An 18,802-nucleotide genomic window follows, 5' to 3' on the forward strand; every position below is an offset into this window, starting at 1 on the left:
ACGTGGCAGATGCGGTTCAATGTGGCCAAGTGCAAAGTAATGCACATTGGGGCCAAGAATCCCAGCTACAAATACAAGTTGATGGGGTGTGAACTGGCAGAGACTGACCAAGAGAGAGATCTTGGGGTTGTGGTAGATAACTCACTGAAAATGTCAAGACAGTGTGCGTTTGCAATAAAAAAGGCCAACGCCATGCTGGGAATTATTAGGAAGGGAATTGAAAACAAATCAGCCAGTATCATAATGCCCCTGTATAAATCGATGGTGCGGTCTCATTTGGAGTACTGTGTGCAGTTCTGGTCGTCGCACCTCAAAAAGGATATTATAGCATTGGAGAAAGTCCAGAGAAGGGCAACTAGAATGATTAAAGGGCTGGAGCACTTCCCCTATGAAGAAAGGTTGAAACGCTTGGGACTCTTTAGCTTGGAGAAACGTCGACTGCGGGGTGACATGATAGAGGTTTACAAGATAATGCATGGGATGGAGAAAGTAGAGAAAGAAGTCCTTTTCTCCCTTTCTCACAATACAAGAACTCGTGGGCATTCGATGAAATTGCTGAGCAGACAGGTTAAAACGGATAAAAGGAAGTACTTCTTCACCCAAAGGGTGATTAACATGTGGAATTCACTGCCACAGGAGGTGGTGGCGGCCACAAGCATAGGCACCTTCAAGAAGGGTTTAGATAAAAATATGGAGCACAGGTCCATCAGTGGCTATTAGCCACAGTGTATGTGTGTATATAAAATTTTTTGCCACTGTGTGACACAGAGTGTTGGACTTGATGGGCCGTTGGCCTGATCCAACATGGCTTCTCTTATGTTCTTATGTTCTTAAATCATAAGGTGCCCTTCCCCCCTGAATCAATATTGCTTAACCTATGGAATAATTCGGAAATACCAAAACATAAGAAAGAATTGGCATCTATGCTTATTTTAGCAGCGAAATTATTACTAGCTCATCAGTGGAAAGCTTCAGTTCTACCTTCTAAACGTAAATGGTTTCTTAAAATTTGGGACCTAATAGTGATGGATAAAATAGCTGGTTCTATACAAAATTCAGAAGCATTTGACAAAGGAAGCAAGAAGAATATGTTTATAGAGAAATGGTTTCATTTTTTTGCCTATGTACAAGCTGACCAAAGTGCACTTTGTAAATTACCGGATAAATACTTAGATTTTGCTTTTTACTAGATATTTACTCTGTATATCATGTACAAAACAGGATGGCTTGTGTTATAGATATTGTTGTTGTTATAGTTGATGTTTGTAGAATTGTGTTTTTATTAATTAATAAAAAAAAATTAAACTTGGAAAAGACAGGTTGCTTACCTGTAACTGTAGATCTTCGAGTGGTCATCTGTGCATTCACACTCATGGGATAGTGCGCCTGCGCCGATCCCCGAATCGGTATCTGAAAAAGCCCGGGATTTTTCCGCGCTCGGCGCCAATGAGCATGCGCAAGCGACCCACTGCGCATGCCCACCAGCGCCCGCGCGGCAATCCCGCCAGTTCCTCCCTGACCGCTGAAAGCCCCTTTACTGAAGAGAGACTGTCAGCAGCGGGGAAGGAGGGCGGGTAGTGTGAATGCACAGATGACCACTCGAAGATCTACAGTTACAGGTAAGCAACCTGTCTATCTTCTTCGTGGTCTCTGTGCCTCACACTCATGGGAGATTAGCAAGCAAAGCATACCTGGAGGCGGGAAGACGGTCAGCCTGAAGAAACAGCTTGCAACACCGCAGCTCCCAACCGAGTCCTCTGCTGAGCATGCACGTCCAGCGCGTAGTGCTTCATGAAGGCATGCGGAGAAGACCAGGTAGCCGCCTTGCAGACATCGGAAAGGGACACACCCTTCAGGAATGCCACCGACGTGGCCATCGCCCTTGTGGAGTGTCCACGAACAGGTCCAGGTAGAGGCTTCTTAGCCAACAAATAACAAAGTCTGATCGTCTCAGTGAGCCATTTGGACAGTCTCTGAGAAGAAATTTTGGACCCTAACTTTGGGGCAGAGTAGGAAACAAAAAGTTGATTGTCCTTACGAAAACCCCGTGAACGGTTTAGATAAAACAGGAGGGCACGCTTAACATCTAACGCGTGCAGTCTGCGTTCCTCATCCGAGGAAGGGCTAGGGTAAAAGGTGGGCAACCAAACCTCTAAGTTAAGGTGAAACTGGGAAACCACTTTCGGGAGAAAAGTAATGTCTGGGGCCAGAGAGACCCCAGCCTCTCTAAAGGCAAGGTATGGGTAGTCACACCGCATCGCTGTGAGCTCCCCTGCACGACGTGCCGAAGTGATGGCAACTAAAAATGCAGTCTTCCAAGACAAAAGTTGCAGGGAACATGTCGCCATAGGCTCAAAGGGGCGACGAGTCAACTTGTCCAGGACCAAAGTCAAATCCCACAGCTGTGGAGGGGATCTAGACGGGGGATGAAGGCGGAACAATCCCTTCATAAATCTCTTGGACTGCGGGTGAGCAAAGACAGAGTAACCCTCAACTGAATCATGAAAAGCAGAAATAGCTGCTAAATAGACCTTAATGGATGAGAATACCAGCCCCTCATCCACCAAGGACAAAAGAAACTCAAAAACTGTGGGCAGCCCAACAGTGTCAGGTGACATTGGAGAGTCAACCACAAAGTCACTGAACTTTTTCCACTTCCTCTCGTAAGAGGCACGGGTGGAAGGTTTCCTGCTACTCTGGAGCACTTGTTGAACCCTGGTGGAGAAGTCTAGTGGTCGATGAACCACGCTGTCAGCTTCAGGTGCGGCACGTTGTGATGGAGCACGTGCCCTCCCTGGGCCGACAACAGGTCCGGTTCTGCCGGGAACTGGTAAAAGGTCCCCCTCGACTGCTGGAGCAGAATCGAGAACCAGCCCTGACGGGGCCACCACGGGGTCACCAGAATGCAACGTGGCTTCTCCTGCACTAACTTGTGGACCACCCTCGTTAGCAAAGGTAAGGGCGGGAACATGTACAGGAACCAGCCCTCCCACCGAAGTAGAAGTCCGTCTCCCAAGGAAGCCGGATCCGCACCTCCCCTGGCACAGAACAATGGGCACTTCTTGTTCTGCGCTGTGGCGAAAGCATCCAGCTGTGGGTAGCCCCAGAGTTGGAACACCGGCTCTAGGAACCTCCATTGCAGTTCCCATTCGTGTGGGGAGGCTCCACCCCTGCTGAGAGAGTCCGCCTGTATGTTGAGGACCCCCGGCAGATGTGTAGATTTTACAAAAATGTCCCACTGGAGACACTCCTCCCAGAGATCCATCGCCAGTGAGCATAGCCTGCGAGACACTGTCCCCCCTGTCTGTTTATATAGCACAGGGCAGTGGTATTGTCCGTAAGCAATGCCACAGTCTGTCCCACCAGCAGTGGACGGAACGATCGAAGGGCAAAGTGAACTGCTAGCAGTTCTAGGTAGTTTATATGGCACCGGCTCAGTTTCGGTGGCCACTTGCCTCCCACACACAGCTCCTCCAGGTGGGCTCCCCACCCCCACATGGAGGCATCGGTAGCGATGGTTACTGTAGGGGTCGGCAGATGAAAAGGGGCCCCTTGACGGATGTTGCTCTCTGTTCCCCACCATTGCAGGGAGCGGAGAGTCCCGGGTGGAATGGTGAACCTCTTTCGAGGTGAGTCTCTGAGAGGCCGAAAGTGGCGCAAGAACCAAATCTGTAGGCCTCTCATGTGCAGTCTTGCGAAACGTAGCACGCTTGTCGTCGCGGCCATCAACCCCAGCATCCGCTGGAGCTGCTGAGCCGTGCCCCACCGCCGCCTTTGAAGTAGCTGCACCAGATTGATGATGTCCTTCGCTCTCTGCGAAGGGAGGAATGCTCGATGTTGTTGAGTGTCCAACAGAGCCCCTATGAATTGAACTGTCTTTGAGGGAGTGAGATGGGATTTCTCCAGGTTGACTTGCAGCCCCAGGGTGCCAAGAAGACGCAGAGTGGTAGCGATGTGGGTTGTTAGACTCTCCCTCGACTTCGCCACAAGAAGCCAGTCGTCGATGTATGGGAAGACAACGACTCCCTGCAGACGAAGATGGGCAGCCACCACACTCATCAGCTTCGTGAACACCCGAGGAGCAGTAGACAGTCCAAACGGCAGGGCCCTGAATTGGAAGTGACGAGCACCCACTGCAAACCGTAGGAAACGCCTGAACGCGGGATGGATGCTGACATGAAAATAAGCATCCTTGAGGTCCAGGGTCGCCATCCAGTCTCCCTGATTGATGAGGGGCAGGATTGTTTGCAGCGTAGCCATTCTGAACTTCTGGTACAGAATAAATTTGTTCAGACTCCGAAGGTCCATGATAGGCCTTAGGCCCCCGTCCCTTTTGGGAACCAGAAAGTACCGGGAGTAGAAGCCTCCCGTCCTGGCCTCCGGTGGAACTACCTCTATGGCTTGTTTCTGTAGGAGGTTATTCACCTCCGCCAGCAGAGGTGGGGAAGGGGGAGTGGTGACTACCACGGACTGGTTTGGGGTCTGAACAAATTCTATTTTGTAGCCCTCTTCTATGATGGACAGAGCCCACCTGTCTGTGGAGATCAACTCCCAGGCAGGCAGGAAAGGGCGTAGGCGGATGGATGAATTCCCAACGGGGACGACGACGCGTGCTTGGAAGAAGTCAAACCCCCTGCTTCTGGGAGCGAACCCCCTTCGACTTGCTGGGCGGTTGTGATCCATAACGGTTCCTGCCGTTACCCGAGTAGGGTGATCGCTCGGACTGGGCAGGGCGAGGACGCCATTGCTCCGGAGAGAACTTCTGATAAGGCTTCTTGGTCCAGGGTTTGGACCATTGCTTGGATTTGGAAGCCTTAGGAGCAGATTGGACACCCAAGTTCTTAGAGGTTTTGACACTCTTGTCGAACTCTTGCAGCGCCGAGTCAGTTGTGGTGCTGAAGAGCCCGTCACCCTCAAACGGCAGATCTTCGATGAAGGTCTTAGTGTCCTGGTGGAGCGTGGTAGACCTGAGCCAGGAGTGCCGTCGGATACAGACTGCAGACGTAATCTGTTTGGCCGAGGCTTCAACCATATGTTTTGCTGCGGCCAGTTGTTGTCTGGCCACAGCGAGACCTTCTTTTTGTAGCCTGGTTGCAGCAGCCCTCTTTTCCTCAGTTAACGAGGAAAGGAAGGGGGAAAGTTGTTCCCACACGGCATACTGATATCTAGCCATGCAGGCGGCATAGTTAGACACCTTTATGCCGAGTGCCCCCGCGGAGTAGACCTTGCGGCCCATTCCATCAATCTTCCTCCCTTCTTTGTCCGGTGGGGAGGAGTGGACCTTCCTTGCCTTCGAAGAGGAGGAGACGACCACCGAGTTCGGGCGCGGATGGGTGAACAAGAACTCAGCCCCAGTCTCTTGGACCCTATACATATGGTCCAGCCGTTTCGATGAGACTGGCGTCGAGGAGGGTCGCGCCCAAGGCTCTTTGACCACCTGGAGGATCACCTTGGTCACTGGCAGGGCAACCGCAGTGGATGTGTTCCTTTGCATTATATCGAACACATTGTCGTCCACTACTGGCTCCGGTTGCGTCACAGGCAGCTTGAGGGTGGCGGCAATCCGCTTCACAAGGTCCCCATAGGACTTCAGATCCTCCGACGGCGAGATCGGGAGATCCTCGGCCGTCTGGGAACCCGGTGAAGGCTCCAATCCCTGAACATCACTCTCCGACTCCGACGACGAGGAGTCCTTGTGTGTGGAGTAATCCGAGAGCATCGGGGTCGATTCTCGCGGTGGAAGGATCGGTGGTCTTCGATCCACATCTACCGAAACCAACTGTCGATCCGGGGGAACCGACGCCGACGCAGAGGCCTTCCGAGACCGATGGGATACCCTCGACACCGATGAAAATTGGGATGCTTGCTCCCAATCGTGGTAGTCGTCCGGGTACCAACGACAGGTCTTGTACCGGGAGTAGGGAGGCTGCCACCTGCGTTGCTCCCACGGTGGTATCGGGAAGCGTTGAGGAGGATAGAATGTGTCTCGCCTGACTCGGGGCTTGAATGGTGGGTCGATCACCGGTGCCGACGCATCAACCTCCGAGGTCGATTCGCTTTCGGAGCGACGACGGGAGCCCGAAGACGAAGACCGTTGGGTTAAGTCGATTTCCGGCTCTTGTTCCGACGCCGACAGGCGCTGCTGGTCAGCTGGGCTACGGCGCGGAGGCGTCCGAGGTTTTTTCGGAGGTTTTGTCGACGTCGATGTCGACGCACCGCCCGATGGGGAAGGAGTGCGGGGTCGCTTTCGCTTCTCCTTCGACTTCGCCTTTTTCGGAGGTCGGGTCCCCGAGTCCTCCTGGCGCTTTTTAGCGGGCGTATCCACCGAGCCCTCAAGGGAACGTTTCGTGGAGCCACGCTCTTCCGGCGAGTCCAAAGTCCGTATCGGAGCCACATCGGCCGATGCGAGCTCCAGGGCCGGGGTTTCGGACGACTTCGGTGCCGATACCTCCATCGGTCGATGGGGTGTAAGCGCCGATTTGATCAGTGCCGCAGATAATCGAACCGCCCGGTTCTTCCTCGTCTGCTTCGAAAAGCGGAGACAATGCGGACACGAGTCTACTCGGTGGGCCTCTCCCAGGCACAGTAGACACAGGGAATGACCGTCTGGAGGGGCGATCTTCTTCCCACACGCACGACAGCGTTTGAAAAACCCCCAGCGACTTTCCATAGAAAGTAGCCGCAAAAAAAAAACTCCCCAGAACAATCTGAGAGAGAAAAAGAGGAGTGGGGGAAAAGCGCGGGCGAAGCGCCCCGAAGGGCCGTCCGGCGGGCGAACACAAAACGCTTTTTTTTTTTTTTCTAACTAACTAACTAACAACTATGAACTACAACTAACTACTAAACAACAACGGTAAACGGGCTAGAACGAGAAGAAAAGGCGAAGCCAAAAAACTTCTCACCGACCGGGGAAACGGAAAGGTAAACCTCTCAGCGCAGCGGTCAGAAAGGAACTGGCGGGATTGCCGCGCGGGCGCTGGTGGGCATGCGCAGTGGGTCGCTTGCGCATGCTCATTGGCGCCGAGCGCGGAAAAATCCCGGGCTTTTTCAGATACCGATTCGGGGATCGGCGCAGGCGCACTATCCCATGAGTGTGAGGCACAGAGACCACGAAGAAGATGAAATGCATTTCTTCACACGCTTAAAAGAAAATAATCAATGCAACAGTAGCATCAGGTAAATATAGATTTTTCTGACGGAGGCACAAGCTTGGAAATTTTGCCAGTGGAGGGGATGGAGATGTGTGTTCCAGATCGCTTCTGTGAGATCCTCGACGTTCACTCGGAGATGTTCTCGTCTTAAAATAAACATCTTGTTTGGAGGGATTTAAAAATAAATAAAAGTTGTGGAATTGAAGAGAAGAGAAAAAAAACCCTCCTTGGGATTCTTAGCAGAAGGAGAAAATATAGTGAGGTAAATGACAAAACGACACGTACTTATCTGGAGGGAATCATTGCTGCAAGATGTAGTGGGTGCAATGAACACCTATGCTGTAAAGCAGGGCTGTATACGGCCCTCGAGGTCACTTGGTGCGGCTCTCGGGGATTGCTGGACCGAACCGAGCCACGTGGCAGCCTCTCTGGGGCCTGGCTGGCCAGCGAGGATCAAGGGGCCCAGCTGCGCTGTGCAGCAGCCACCCCAGGGCCATGCAGGGATCACAGGGCCCAGATATACTGTGCGGCAGCCTCCCTGGGGACTGGCTGGGCGGCCAGAATTACTGCAGGACCTGGTAAAGTTACTGTCACAGTTCAGTTTGCGCTTGATTATCCCAGATGGTGTGGCCTAATATGCTAATGAGTGTGTGACCTAATATGCTAATATTAGGGGATGTGGTCTAATATGCTACTGAGTTCCTGCTGGGCTTTTTCTACAAAAGAAGCCCTGGACCTATGCATTTGCCTAGGGTGGCAGGCCGGGCGCGTGTGTGCGTGTGCCAGATTAGGCTCTCCCTACATGACTTCAAATAGAAAAACAATAATTTGCATTCATTTTGCCGGCCTGGATCATTCTCCCTCGGCGAAGAACTGTTTTTTAAGTTGCTAATTTTTTATGGCCCGTGAATGGTGTTATAAATATCCATACGGCCCTTGGCAGAAAAAAAGGTTCCCCACCCCTGCTGTAAAGAAAGGCCAATTTTGTGAGAATCACGGGTTACAATTCCATTAGCTAGGGAGTGTCACGTGCACATCACGGATTTGACACCTAGATTGCTGTCAAGAATACCTCTAGGGAAAGACAATGGAGAACCCTGTGCACACAATACAAAACACTTTCTACAAAAATACACAATGCAAAGTAGAGTTCCCAATGTACACAAGGTCGGACTTGATGTCCTGCTTCGACGTTTCTTCCAGCAAAGGTACACTCTACAATCCCCCTCTTCAATCGAGACAACTCCAGTCAATATAACCACCCTCCGAATGGAAGGTAACTCCAAACTCTTCCTCCTCCATATATTTATAACAACAACTCCTTTAGTACATTCACAAATCAACTCAACAAGTCTCAATACTCTGTTCACACAACCGGCACCAGCTCAGAAGACGGCTCAAGGCCTCCAGGTGGGGTCTGGGGAAAGACATCTATTTCCATGGAGCAACAGCTGCTGTGGGGTGGACTCAATTGGCCCTATGCCCCACCGAGGTCCTGCCTTCTTTTAAACCCTTCCTTCTCCAGGCTCCACCTCCCAAATCTCCAGGTATTTTCCAGGAGTTGGGAACCCTACTGGCCTCCCTCTAAGACCTTCTTGAGCACAAAAATCACGCAGGGAAAGAAGCAGGAGGTCTGTAGCGGTGGGGTGTAATGGTTAAGAGCGGAAGACTCTAATCTGGAGAACTGGGTTTGATTCACCACTCCTCCTCCACCTGAAGGCTGCTGGGTGACTCTTGGGCCAGCCCCAGTCCTCTCAGATCTCTTTCAGTCCCACCTGCCCCACAAGGCGCCTGTTGTGGGGAAAGGAAGGGAAGGCAATTATAAGCTGCTTTGAAACTCCTTAGGGTAGAGAAGGATGGGATATAAAAACCATCTCCTCCTCCTCCTCTTCTTCTTCTTCTCCATCTCCCACCCTTTTCCACAGTCAAAAGTCTAGTTCTTTGTGTGTGTGTCTTTTAACTGGAAGGCACCTCATTGTGGGTGTGTTACAAATTAATAGTGACAAGATGATTTCAGCGTTCTTCTCATTGCTTCCTTCTCAAGGTATTGTCACGCAAGTTCAACAGCGATTCACTGATGCAAAAAAAAACCCCCAACAACCCAAAAAACGCAAAATGGCTTTGCTTTCACACTCGTTGTTAAGGGCGCAAAAATGTGAACCCTCTTCTCCCTGCTCTAAAAGCTTTGTGCTTTGTTCAGTCAGACCAGTTCACACTGCAAGATTCTTTGAAAGGAAGCTACTTTGCAGTTATCTATCGAGAACGAATTTTGACAGGAAGTATAGTTTCCGCACCCTGAAAGACAAATGTTGCGTTTAAAAGATCGGCGAGCCTCAACAGAACCATCCAAAGCCAAAGCGCCTTGCAAAATAATTCTTTCAATGTGGAAAGGATACAGGAATGAGAAACTGGGACGGATAGCTTGTTTTGAACTTCAGGAGAGAGAGAGCGGCGTGGAAACATGGAAGCTGTTGCCCAGACCATTAATAATCAGCCGGCTACCATGCGCTTTAATTGGCACGGAAACGCAAACAAGGCGGCTGCCTACGAGAGAAAGGGAGAATGTCAGATCGCTCGCAAGACAGCGTCCGAGGGCGAACACAAATGCCATCACGTCAAGCTACAGTGAACTCCTGACAGAGATGAATGGGATTAAACTAAGTGGGAAGTCAGAACTTGAAGGCTGCGGATGGGGGGTTGGGGGGAAATAAAACAAACGAGACTCTGGAAATCCAGAACAATTGCCAATTTGGGTCTTGGGCGTCTGAGTTTCTACCAATTATACATCCCCGACGACCGTGTTTCAGTCAACAACAAGGAGAAGAAACACGACGCTTTGCGAGAGAAATTGGATGGCTTTCTAAAGCAGCCATGTCTCTTTCACCCCCCGTTTAAATTAAAACTGCCTTGACTGACTGAAATAAGACAAGTTAAGGAATTACCAAAAGACAGTGATATGATCGTTGTTGTCTCGATGCATTATCCTATTCTTCTTTGATCGATTTTTTTTCCACAGAGTTCCCAAAGGTTGTTTTTCGATATTTCATTTTCTCTGCTTGCAAAGGTCTTCTGGTTCATTCCAACTGACACGTGATTCAGTGTGACTGTGTAGGCTTGTATGATTTTCAGAGGAATTTCAGTATAATAAGAGCAGCTGGGCTAGATCAGACCAACTGCCTATCCAGGTCAAACTCACATTTTTTAAAACAAATTAAAATAATTTTATTTCATTAAAAAAGAATGCAGATCATCAAAGGAAAAACAGGCGAGGGAAAGAAATGATAACATCCACACAGTAAAAAGAAGGCAAGTACCATATCCCTGCTATTAGGGGAATTAATCCAGTACATAACCCCGACAGAGAAACTGTTAGTGACCATATACTCAGATATAAATCCAATCCCAAAAGTATACATTAGTTGGAATAATCTCATTCTCAGATAAATATTGCAGTATTGGGAGCCACGTCCATTCAAAAGTGATGATTTAGACCAGGGGTGTCAAATATCTGGCCCGGGGGCCAAATCAGGCCCCTGGAGGGCTCCTATCAGGCCCCCGAGCAACTGGCTGTCATCTGCTTCCTTCTCCCTCTCTCTTGCTCGCTTCTGTGTAACAGCTTGTTTTGTAAGGCTTGCTTAATCACACAGAGCAAATAGAGCAATAGAGCAAAACCTCTATTTTCTCCATTGGCTGAGGCGCCTCACTTGGGGGGGAAGGCGAGGGGGGAGGAAGAGCTATCACAATCACACAGTACAGCTACTGAACCAAGCCTCCCTTCTATTGGCTGAGGCTCCTTCCCCTCCTGGTCCCCTGGGGAAGGCAGGAAAGAGCCAGCACTTCCTTTGCCCAGTTCCCTAGGTCCCATGGGAGAAATATGAAGAAAGTACTTTTAAGACCAACGAGTGCTAATGTTTTAAGCATGTTTACCGGGGTTTTTTAAAAAAATCTTCAATTGTGTTTGTCTGTGTCCTTTATAAAGTTTATATCTCTGCTGCCTAATCTTAAATAAGGCACACACATGGCCCGGCCCTACAAGATGTCATTCATGTCAGATCTGGTCCCCATGACAAATGAGTTCGACACCCTGATTTAGACTATCGGCGATCTTTCCCAGCCAGTCTCCCATTTCACAAGATGGTCAACCGCATGTCCTATGGTTGCCAATACTGGCTTGGCAATTTTGGGGAGATAGTCCCTGTCACACAGCAGGGGACCAGGAAGGGTCTTCTACTGGTCGCCACCACTCTGGTAAGGGTCTATCTGAGAGGGCCCAGAGTACCCACCCAACCCTGGTCTTCCTTCTTGGCAAGACTCACTGGGGAAAAAAGACCGTAACGTTAGGAAAAGCTAAAAATCAAAAAGGCCCAACATGAGCTGGATTGACTTAATCAAGGAAGCGACAGTTTTCAGTTTATAAGACCTGAGCAAGTTTACGAGGCCAAGACATTGTAGTTGTGACGAATTCATAGAGTTGTCATAAGCCAGAAGCGGTTTGGCAGCACATGACATGAACACACACAAAAAAAGGGACTAGTCACTACCTTTTTGACGGTCTTGTCCGGTTCAAGAGCTATGTCTGGAATGTTGGCGTCAACCATGAGGGAGAACAAGTTCAAAATCAGGTTGGAATATCTGAGGAGAGGAGGGAGAACAGTGAGTCCACTTGTTTAATGGAAGAAGATTCTGGATACAGAATGCAGGTTCGGTGAGAGTTCTGAGTACCCAACACTATCTGCCAACCTGATGTGAACGTATGGCAATATTACAAATTCCATCGGATGTCACACCAAAAGCCCCCACATCACACCCTCCTTACCAGGTATTTTGGGAAGGATGGAGCTGTCAGGAAGGGTTACGGGTTTCGTATAGCCACATTTTTCTAAGCATTCCTGAACGGACAAAGCTGCCTCATATCGCTTGCTGCCCCACCCTCCCTCCCTTCTTTCACAGCGCTGCAAGGCAGTGCTGCGCTCCGTCGCCAGCCTCCAGGTGGGACCTGGGGATCCCTTGGAATTGCAGCTCAACTCCAGAGTAAAGAGTTCAGTTTTCTTGAAAAAACTCCACCCCTGCTGCCGCCACCCCTGTCGCTGCCCCCCACTCTCCCTCCATTTGCGGCGTTGTGCTCCATGCCTCTCCCCAATCAGGCAGCACCGAGGCTGGTCCTTACCAGTTTTGATGCGGCTGGTGCAGCATCAATTGGACGTAAGGGGGAGTGAAGTCTCCTCTTGCGGGTCCTTCAAAGGATTAGATGCCACGCCAGACGCACTGAAGCTTGTAAGGACCAGCCTTGGTGCGCTCCTCTGATCGTGCTGGGGGGGGCAGCGCCGGGGAGGCAGGCAAACTAGGCATTTGCCATGGGCAGCAGGGGACTGAAAAACTATGCATTTTCCAATTCAGCGTCCCCCATCTCCCAGCACCCTAGGCAACCGCCTAGTTTGCCTAGTGGGCGAGCCGGCCCTGGTCAGACTACTACTATCCATGCCAGTATTACCTGCTCAGACTGGGACCGGCTTTCCAGGGTTTTTTTTTACATTAATTCCTATTTGATCCTTTTAACCAGAGACAAAGCACTGGCCTATCAGTGGTGAAATCTCCAGAAAATGAGAACGTATGCCTAGGGAGAACACAATAAACCTGTGCTTTGGACTGCTAAACCGTCTTCTGACTTCTGTTTGTAAGAGCCCTGTCTCCACCCTAATGATGTTCGTAGCACTGGGCATAAATTTCTAAACGAGGGGGCCACAACCTTTTTGAGTCTGTGGGCACCTTCGAATTCTAACACAGGACAGCAGGCACAGTCACAAAATGGCTGCCACAGGAGGAAGGGCCGGCCACAAAATGGCTGCCACAGGAGGAAGGGCCGGCCACAAAATGGCTGCCAAAACTTACCCTCAGTCATAAACTAAAGATCTACACAGTCAATTAAATCTCCAGTGACCAATCAGAAACCTTGCTGGGCAAAAGCTCCACCTGGTTCCTCCCACTTTCTAAAAACACTGACAGGTAGCAGGAAAAGTGACAGTGGGCACCATGGTGCCTTTAGAGACCCTGCTATAAACTGAGCTAATCTGTGAACAAAACAACATTCTAAGTACCTGGTAAAGTGGGCTGGGCCTCACGTAAGCCCGTATCATGAGACATTTCCTAGGATAATCACAGTACTCTTGTCTCTCATTAATGCCTATGCAGCTTTTCAAACTGAGAACAAAGCCACAAGAGGGCATTCTTTTGCACTGTAGTATGACAGGGAAAGAGATGGTGAGGGGTCTGGAGACCAAGTCCTAAGAGGAAAGGTTGAAGGAGCTGGGCATGTTTAGCCTGGAGACGAGGCGGCTGAGCGCTGATAGGATAACCATCTTCAAGTCCTTGAAGGGCTGTCATCTAGAGGTGTGGAATTGTTTTCTGTGGCCCCAGAAGGCAAGTCCAATGGGTTGAAATTAAATAAGAAGAGTTTCCGGCTCAACATTAAGAAGAACTTCTTGATTGACTATCAATCAAGAGCGGTTCCTCAGTGGAACAGGCTTCCTCCTTGGGAGGTGGTGGGCTCTCCTTCCTTGGAGGTTTCTAAACAGAGACTTAGATGGCCATCTGACACCAGTGCTGATCCTGTGAACTTGGGGGTAGGTATTTGTGAAGTTCCTGCATTGTGCAAGGGGTTGGACTAGATGACCCTGGGGTACATTTCACCTCTATGATTCTATGTCGGGCAACACTGGCAAGGCTGCCCTCGCTATGCTCTCATCCACTTCAATATATGCCCGACATTCAAATTAATTGTAGATGCCAAACACTTAGATCCAACAGCGCCAGGAATGAAGGAAAAAAAATAAAACTTATCAAACCCCGCAAGTCATTTGTAACCATTAAAGAGGAGTAGTTTGACAGCTGTCTGAATTTCCAATTTAATACGGTGTGCTAGAAACATCTGTCCAGCTTCTAAGAATTTCTCAACCCCCCCCCCCCCCCCTCTCAAGATTTGGTTTTCTTTTCCTTCACAGACAAAACTCCAAAGCTATCTGACAACATCTGAGACTACATACTATTTCTGGCAATTACTTAAACTGTCATCTTTGGGGGGCAGAAAAGGATTCATGTGTGAGAGAGGGAGAGTAAAGAGGGAAGGAAATGGATATGAATGAATTAACCTCTGTTGGAAGGCTCTTTATAGAGTTATGGATACTGCAATTTGCTTAACATGGTCAGAAATGAATACGCCATAACAGCGTTGCCGGCGGAACGCTTTGATCTGTTAGCACGGCAAAACAATTCACAAGAAAATAACCTTTGTCCTTTTGTTTCATACACAGAACTCCACACACACCCCCCCCCATGACATACAATGCATTCGTCTTGGGTTGCCGGCCTCCAGGCGGTGTGGCTGGAGATCTACTAGGATTACAACTGATCTCCAGGTGACATCAGTTCATGGGGTTGCCAAAAGAACTGGTTGGCCACTGTGTGAGACAGGATACTGGACTAGATGGACTATTGGTCTGATGCTGGACTAAATGGACAGTGATCTTCTAATGTTCTCATGAAGGCCTCAGCCTCTATGCCCTGTTGCTGGCCCTCCAGAGGAACTGGTTGGCCATTGTGTGAGGCAAGATGCTGGATTAGATGGACCACTGCTGTGATTCAGCAGGGCTCTGAAGAGCCAGTTTGGTGCAGTGGTTAAGTGTGTGGACTCTTATCTGGGAGAACCAGGTTTGATCCCCCACTCCTCCACTTGCACCTGCTGGCATGGCCTTGGGTCAGCCACAGCTCTGGCAGAGGTTGTCCTTGAAAGGACAGCTGCTGTGAGAGCCCTCTCCAGCCCCACCCACCTCACAGGGTGTCTGTTGTGGGGGGGGAAGGTAAAGGAGATTGTCAGCCGCTCTGAGACTCTTCGGAGTAGAGGGCGGGATATAAATCCAATACCTACTTCTTCTTCTTCTGATGTTCTCATGAAGGTCTCAGCCTCTCTGCCTTGTTGTTGGCTGTCCAGAGGAATTGCTTGGCCACTGTGTGAGACAGGATGCTGGACTAGATGGAGCACTGGTCTGATCAAGCAGGGCTCCTTATGAAGGGCTCAGCCTCTCTGCTCTGTTCTTGGCCCACTAGAGGAACCGGTGAGCCCCTGTGTGAGACAGGATGCTGGACTGGATGGACCACTGGTCTGATCCAGCAGGGTTCTTCAGATGTTTGTATGAAGGGCTTGGCCTCTGTGTCCTGTTGTTGGCCCTCCAGAAGAACTGGTTGGCCACTGTGTGGGACAGGATGCTTGACTAGATGATGATGATGATGATAATAATAATAATAATAATAATTTATTTATATCCCGCCCTCCCCGCCTAGGCAGGCTCAGTGCGGCTAACAACATATCCATACAGTAGTTATACAAAAACTTTAAAATAGATGGACTGCTGGTCTGATCCAGCAGGGCTCTTGTGTTCTTATGAAGGCCTTGGCCAGTTTGGTGTAGTGGTTAAGTGTGCAGACTCTTATCTGGGAGAACCGGGTTTGATTCTCCACTCCTCCACTTGCACCTGCTAGCATGGCCTTGGGTCAGCCATAGCTCTGGTAGAGGTTGTCCTTGAAAGGGCAGCTGCTGTGAGAGCCCTCTCAGCCCCACCTACCTCACAGGGTGTCTGTTGTGGGGGGAGAAGATATAGGAGATTGTAAGCCACTCTGAGTCTCTGATTCAGAGAGAAGGGCGGGATATAAATCTGCAGTCTTCTTCTTCTTCTGCTCTGTTGCTGGCCCTCCAGAGGATCTGGTTGACCACTGTGTGAAACAGGATGCTGGAGTAGATGGACTATCGGTCTGATCCAACAGCGTTCTTTTGATGTTCGTATGTTCCTCGGTCAAGGGGGCTTCGATACCAGGGATTGAACTGGAGACCTTCCACATACCAAGCAGATACTCTACTACTGAGCTGCAGCACCTCCCGTTTCCCCTGTCTGTATTCCGGAGTCCTTCACCACATACATTTCTTCTTGTTTTCATTGTTTTGCAGACATATTTAAATACCTATTCGAAGTTACTCTAGACACCCCAGACTATTGGAATTCATGCCAGATATTTGTTTTTCCTCCCTGTATCTTTGTAGATGCTTTATCATTTAGATGGCTGGTCTGTCCCCGCAGCTTCGTCTACCCTCTCCTGAGATGGCACTCCCCCCGCCCCCCAGCCCTTAAACGAATTCAGTGGTCATGAATTTCAAATGTGTTGCCTTCCAAATATTATCTTTAATATTCCTCAGTTTCCTTAGTTTTATTCCACACACATCATAAAGATCCAATCAAGCTGACGTGCCATTTACATCCCCTTCCAAGTTTGAGCTCTCTTGAAGACGAAGCCTTCCCGGCTAACATTTTTCATCACGAGGAACATTTCAAAGGCAGTCGTGCCGAAAACGGCCAATCCTAAATGCTCTTCACCTTTTTAAAATATTATCTGCGAATGGTTCCTTTGCAAAAACTCAGAGAGACCCGGCAGGATCTATTAAAACAGACTCCGTCGTTCAAAGCCCAAGGCTGGAGTGCCAGACGCTCCACTTTCACCTTGCGCCAATCATCTTAATATCTAGTCTATTATAATGTCCGCCTTGGCGGTGTAACCTCCTGACACATCACTCCTCTTCAGTCCGTTCATAAGGCCTCCGCAAAACTCATAATTCTTTTCTGACTCTATCGCCGCATCACCCCTGTCCTTTGAGCTTCTACCACAGTGCTCCATCACTGTCTGCACCAACTTTCAGTTTAAAGTCCTCACTTTCTGAACTCTCCACACGGCCCATCTCCCTTTCTTCACATTCTCTGACATGTTATTATTCCTTTCATCTTCTGCAACATCCTTTCCCATAGTCCCGGCTGAGTTCTTTCCTGCACAGTTGTATGTGTCCCTCCAGCTATAGAATTTCCTCTTCTTGGGAATGACGTCTCCGTTTGTCCTGCTCAGGGTCTATTTTTTTGAGTCAGCCACATGTGCCAACCCCTGTGGTGGATTTCTCATATCTTGGGCACATAGCAGGAAGTTCCCAACATGATGCTTATTGCACTCACCAACTGGCCCCACTGATGGACCTTCTGATGGCACCTAGTTTTTTTTGGCCATTGTGTGACAGTGTTGGACTGGATGGACCACTGGCCTGATCCAACATGGCTTCTCTTCTGTTCTTATAGCTTCTAGTGTCCTGGCCCCATTGATGGACCTCCTGATGGCACCTGGGTTTTTTTGGCCATTGTTTTACAGTGTTGGACTGGATGGGCCACTGGTCTGATCCAACACGGATTCTCTTATGTTCTTATGGCTTCTAGTGTCCTGGCCCCATTGATGGACCTCCTTATGGCACCTGGTTTTTTTGACCATTGTTTGACAGTGTTGGACTGGATGGACCACTGGCCTGATCCAACATGGCTTCTCTTCTGTTCTTATATCTTATGGTGTCCTGGCCCCATTGATGGACCTCTTGATGCCATCTGGTTTTTTGGTCACTGTGTGACAGAGTGTTGGACTGAATGGGTCATTGGCCTGATCCAACAGGGCTTCTCTTATGTTCTTATGTGACACAGAGTGTTGGACTAGGTGGGTCATTGGCCTGCTCCAACATGGCTTCTATGTTCTTATGGCTTCTAGTGTCCTGGCCCCATTGATGGTTCTCCTGATGGCACCTGGGTTTTTTTTTGCCATTGTGTGACAGTGTCGGAGTGGATGGGCCACTGGCCTGATCCAACATGGCTTCTCTTATGTTCTTATGTCCTTTTCTTTCATAGCACCAAGTATTTGTAGAAACTGGGTGGGGCACCTGGCCAGGAGGGCTTCTGATTGGCCATTGCAGATTCAATTGGCTGGCCAGTTTTGAATAACGTTGTTTCAGTGGCAGAGGTCCCCACAGTGTTGGCTTTATTCTTTCTACACGTTCCCAGTGTATTTTGTAAATTATCTCCTTTCTCCCCAGAACCTGGGCTTCATCTGTGTGGCAGCCATGCCTCCTCCGGCAGCCATTTTATGTCTCAGAATTCCAGATGCCCACAGCCTCAAAAAGACAAGGGACAGCAGCCATTTAGGTAGGAATACAACTTACCATGCGAGCTGGCAATGATACATTATGTAGTATTTATGCCAGGGGTGGCCAAACTGCAGTTTGGGAGTAGCATGTGGCTCCTTCACACATGTTTTGTGGCTCTTGAAGCCTTCCCCCATTGGCCAGCTTGGAGAAGACATTTGTATCTTTAAATCACAAGTCAGCTGGCAGCTTGGAGAATCCATTTAAAGTTAAAGCTGGACTCTATGACATTATACCCAACTGAAATCTCACCCCTCCCCAACTCCCCCCCCCCCACATTCCACCCCCCAAAAATCTGCAGCTATTTCTCAGTCTGAATCAGGCAACCCTAACAAAATGGCTGCCAAAGGAGGTGGAGCCAACCAGGCATAGGAAGAAGAAGACTGCAGATTTATACCCCGCCCTTCTCTCTGAATCAGAGACTCAGAGCGGCTTACAGCCTCCTATATCTTCTCCCCCCCCCACAACAGGCACCCTGTGAGGTGGGTGGGGCTCAGAGAGCTCTCCCTGCAACTGCCCTTTCAAGGACAACTCCTACAAGAGCTATGGCTGACCCAAGGCCATTCCAGCAGCTATAAGTGGAGGAGTGGGGAATTAAACCCGA

The 18,802-nt window shown here is 49.5% G+C and overlaps 1 protein-coding gene across 1 annotated transcript in view; it reads right to left on the minus strand.

The window, feature by feature from the left end:
* Window positions 1–18,802, minus strand: part of LOC132569801 (phosphatidylinositol 3-kinase catalytic subunit type 3) — a 142,089-nt gene that overhangs the window by 61,355 nt on the left and 61,932 nt on the right. Inside the window, exon 11 of the mRNA XM_060236222.1 lies at window positions 11,693–11,783. Within this exon, the coding sequence (XP_060092205.1) occupies window positions 11,693–11,783 (91 nt within the window). The remainder of the gene's footprint in view (window positions 1–11,692; window positions 11,784–18,802) is intronic.

The sequence above is a fragment of the Heteronotia binoei genome, chromosome 4, assembly GCF_032191835.1.
Source record: "Heteronotia binoei isolate CCM8104 ecotype False Entrance Well chromosome 4, APGP_CSIRO_Hbin_v1, whole genome shotgun sequence".
NCBI lineage: Eukaryota > Metazoa > Chordata > Lepidosauria > Squamata > Gekkonidae > Heteronotia > Heteronotia binoei.